Below are 3,643 nucleotides of genomic sequence, written 5' to 3'. Positions count from 1 at the left end.
CAGATATTGCGTACAGTGTATGAAGTGCAAAGTGCTGTCTTTAAACAGCCCAGATATTCTTAGTTTGTTATCATCAGATTGTCCAGTATCATTCCATAAAGCACTGTACCAACTTTCATAATCAGTTGTAAATAGTCCTTCTTTCTCTGGAACTCTCGGGATGAAGTATCATCAACAACTACAACAGGTAACTGCTAATTAGCAAGCAATTTCAACACAGTATTATCCAAAGGCATTCTGATTTTAAGGGACCACGATTTAACGATACAAATGAACCGATTTGGAGAGGCCTTGTTCAACTTTCTCCAGTAACGAACAATATCAATTCTCTGCTTTGCGATGGGCAATAGCACCATCTCCGGCCTGCACAGCTGAATTTGGAGTTTTAGAATCCACACTAAGAAAATTGGCAAGCTCTGTTGTTGACCATGTTTTTACAGCTAAATTTTCAGCGACATTTCACCAATAACCTTAAATTTACCCAATTATTGCACCGACAGCTAGCCGACACTGTCCAACGGTCGACCGCTCGGCCGCTCGGCTTTCGTTGTTTGACTTTGTGTTTATGCCAGAGAATTTGTTGTCTGTAAATTTCCTTCTCTAGCATCAATAAATATTACCCCATTTTGGGTTTAAATGTATGTTTCCAAAATCCCCGTTGGCCGCTGTTAAAGTGACTTTCATCTCACGTCAGGTGGGATCTTATATGTATCCTGTGGTAGAAAGGATGTGATGATTATATTGGGGGATTATTAGTTAATATCATTTATGTAAATAATCATTGGTGTTGTGTGTTTATCTATGCACATATGCTTTTTGGTATCAACAATGCGTTGATCCTAGATCCATAAATTTTACGTTTCTCGATGGTCGTTTTTGTATTTTTCTGTCAAAATAACCCTCCTGCTTAATACTTTGGTCGTATAAGGCATGTGCTAGCTGTGTACAAATAATCTAACCATCGCGATTGCTACACAGTAGACCAGGTAAAGCTCTCGATTTAATGTTGACTACGTGTTACCACTGTGGATAAGGTATGCGTGTCAGGACGCTGCAAATGCGTTCATGAGATTGTGCTTATCACTTAAAATAGGACACAAAATAAGTACCTTTTTCAAGGCTCTGTAGCTCACCTGAATTATGAAGTAATAAATTGATAACACTCTAACCTTATTTTGGTTCAAATATCTTTTCAGCTAGGATGGATAGAATTACTATTAAACAGTCCGCGTGTTATCAAGAATTGACTTTCACTTTGTGTGAGTTCATTGGAGCATGAACCTTCATAGAGTGAGGGCCAAACTGTATGAACGTCGGAGCTTGTGTTCTAAAGGTGCTCCTAAATGTATCATGTAAGTACTCAGAACCAATCAGAGGAGCACCTTTAGAATACAGTGATAAAAAGAGTCTATGTTATGGTCTCTGGTCTGACTATCAGAACAGGACACTGCTGATCATGCTTGATAACTGACCACCAAGGTATTTTTGTGTAAATATTTGGTAAACATCTTTACCATCAGTGTTATCTGATCCCATCCCATGATCAATTCAGGGGGGCACGGTTGGCCCAGTCGTTTAAGGCGCCGCAATTCAATGTGCAGAGTTGCGTCCCTTGGGCAGGGCAGAACCCTATGGTTGTGGGTTCGCCCCGATTATGTTTCTAGGTTAGTCAGCACCATACCCGTGCTTGCGGGTTTCACCGAAGTGGTAAACGTATGAAACCTGCATCACGTCCGGCTTTCCTCCCACATTAAGCTGATACGCCGTGATATAACTGGAAATTCCGAATACTGTTAAAAGCGGCGTTAAACACAACTCACTCACTCACAATTCAGCTCTGTTTTACAAACGTATCCGAAGAACACATCCAGCATCGTTTTCACTATCTGCGAACTTGGGTGATTTGCTGTAGATTCTAGAGCAACTGTCATATCCCAGAGGTCGAGGTAAACCACCCGGTTGTTGAGATCAACACACTCTTGTTTCAGAATGTTCTCATACACAGGACCCCACATCCCGAACTGAGTGGTTTGGGGCTTGCCTGAAACCATATGTGGTCCTTTAATAGCAATCGTTACATCCGGAGATCGTATCAGTAATTCTTCTATCGCCTGTCTAGTTCGCTTCACTCGAGATCGATAAACATGTAAGGGAAACAATTGAAAATGCAGATATAAATGAATGAGAATGATATCTGTACATTGCGATGGTATTTCCTCTAATTGAACAAACACTGGTGGCTTTACCTCCCTGTTAGATCCATCCTGAAACATGGGTATACCATGTGGTGACCAAGACACAGTATAGTTGTATCTGATGTTGAATGCAGCAGTGTATTCATACCATTTCTGGGACATGAGTTCAACATTATTTAGAATCTCCGATGGCTTTGATCTGAAGGTGAGATTGAGCTTTTTGAAAAAATATGAAAACCACTGTCTTGCAGTGGAGTCACCATACAGTCTCAATGTTCTGTTCGCTAGGCAGTGGTGGTAGCTATTTGCAGTTGTGATGTTGCTAAAACACGATGCAGGTTACATGGACGAGATACTAAATCACCTTCCACTGTCAGAAAAATAAAAGGGGGCACGGGTGGCCCAGTCGTCTAAGGCACTGTAGGCACTAAGGCACTAAGGCACAGAGTTGCGTCCCTTGGGCACGCCAGAAACCTATGATTGTGGGTTCGAATCCCGGTTCGCCCCGATTATGTTTCTAGGTTTGTCAGCACCATACCCCTGCTCGTGGGTTTCACCGAAGTGGTAAACGTCTGAGACCTGCATCACTTCGGGCTTTCCTCCCACATTAAGCTGACACGCCGCGATATAACTGGAATACTGTTAAAAGCGGCGTTAAACCCAACTCACTCACTCAGAAAAATAAAACGACAACAATAAATACTTGTCTATAATACAGTGATACCGACATATAATTTGAAACTGATGAACACTAGATTAACTCATCGATTGAAATAAACAAAAGCGACAACACCCTTTCCAGAAATCTCTGCCAATAAAACAGAGCCGATTATACGATTCCGACTTAATCATGAGCATGTGTTTATGAATCTCTATCAAATAGTGATGATGCCAGGTGTTCGCAAAAAGGTGAGTCGTCCACGAGTGGAATGTGAAAGATTACTTTGAAAAAAACTGTGTAATAATTATTTTGTTTGCAAAGACATACATGTGTAGAGCATGTGTACCATTCAACTGGTGTGCAGATAAATTCAAGTTGACACATACCATGGCCTATGGTAAATATTAATAACATCAGGAAAGTATACGTATTCTGAGGCCCTTAATCTGAAAAAAAAATAAAATATTGCTGTCAACGTATTGAGTGTATAAAAGCGTCATATATGTTCAATGATATCTAGTATTCATTGTGATCAAAAGATGTAAGTATTCGCTCTTTAGGTTTCTTGAATTAAAGCAGCTGTCAATGCAGCTTATACAGTTAGAACTAAATGTTTATAAATGATTGATAATAAGTGCGTACATTTGTATGAGGTGTCTGATCCAGTATTAAAGAGTATGTTGAGTGGACAGATTAGACGTTGAAGGACATGTTCAAACACTGCACATGATTAAAACAATATTGTTTTTGAAATTTGTTGTATAACTTTTTAATACATGTACACGGA

General features: G+C 40.0%; 1 protein-coding gene across 1 annotated transcript; it reads right to left on the bottom strand.

Moving 5' to 3' along the window:
- Nucleotides 1-1,820: 1,820 nt before the first annotated feature.
- On the bottom strand, nucleotides 1,821-2,522 carry LOC139455112 (NXPE family member 4-like; the record flags this gene model as incomplete). The annotated part of the gene is made up of 1 exon (XM_071236679.1): nucleotides 1,821-2,522. A coding segment is annotated over one exon (702 nt), but the record flags the coding sequence as incomplete, so codon positions are not given.
- Between the last annotated feature and the right edge of the window lie 1,121 nt (nucleotides 2,523-3,643).

Source organism: Haliotis cracherodii, unplaced genomic scaffold, assembly GCF_022045235.1.
Source record: "Haliotis cracherodii isolate W230 unplaced genomic scaffold, xgHalCrac1.p SCAF_11, whole genome shotgun sequence".
In the NCBI taxonomy this organism is placed as follows: Eukaryota; Metazoa; Mollusca; class Gastropoda; order Lepetellida; family Haliotidae; genus Haliotis; species Haliotis cracherodii.
The sequence above is the reverse complement of the archived record's forward strand: the minus strand, read 5'-3'. Positions and strand labels throughout refer to the sequence as shown.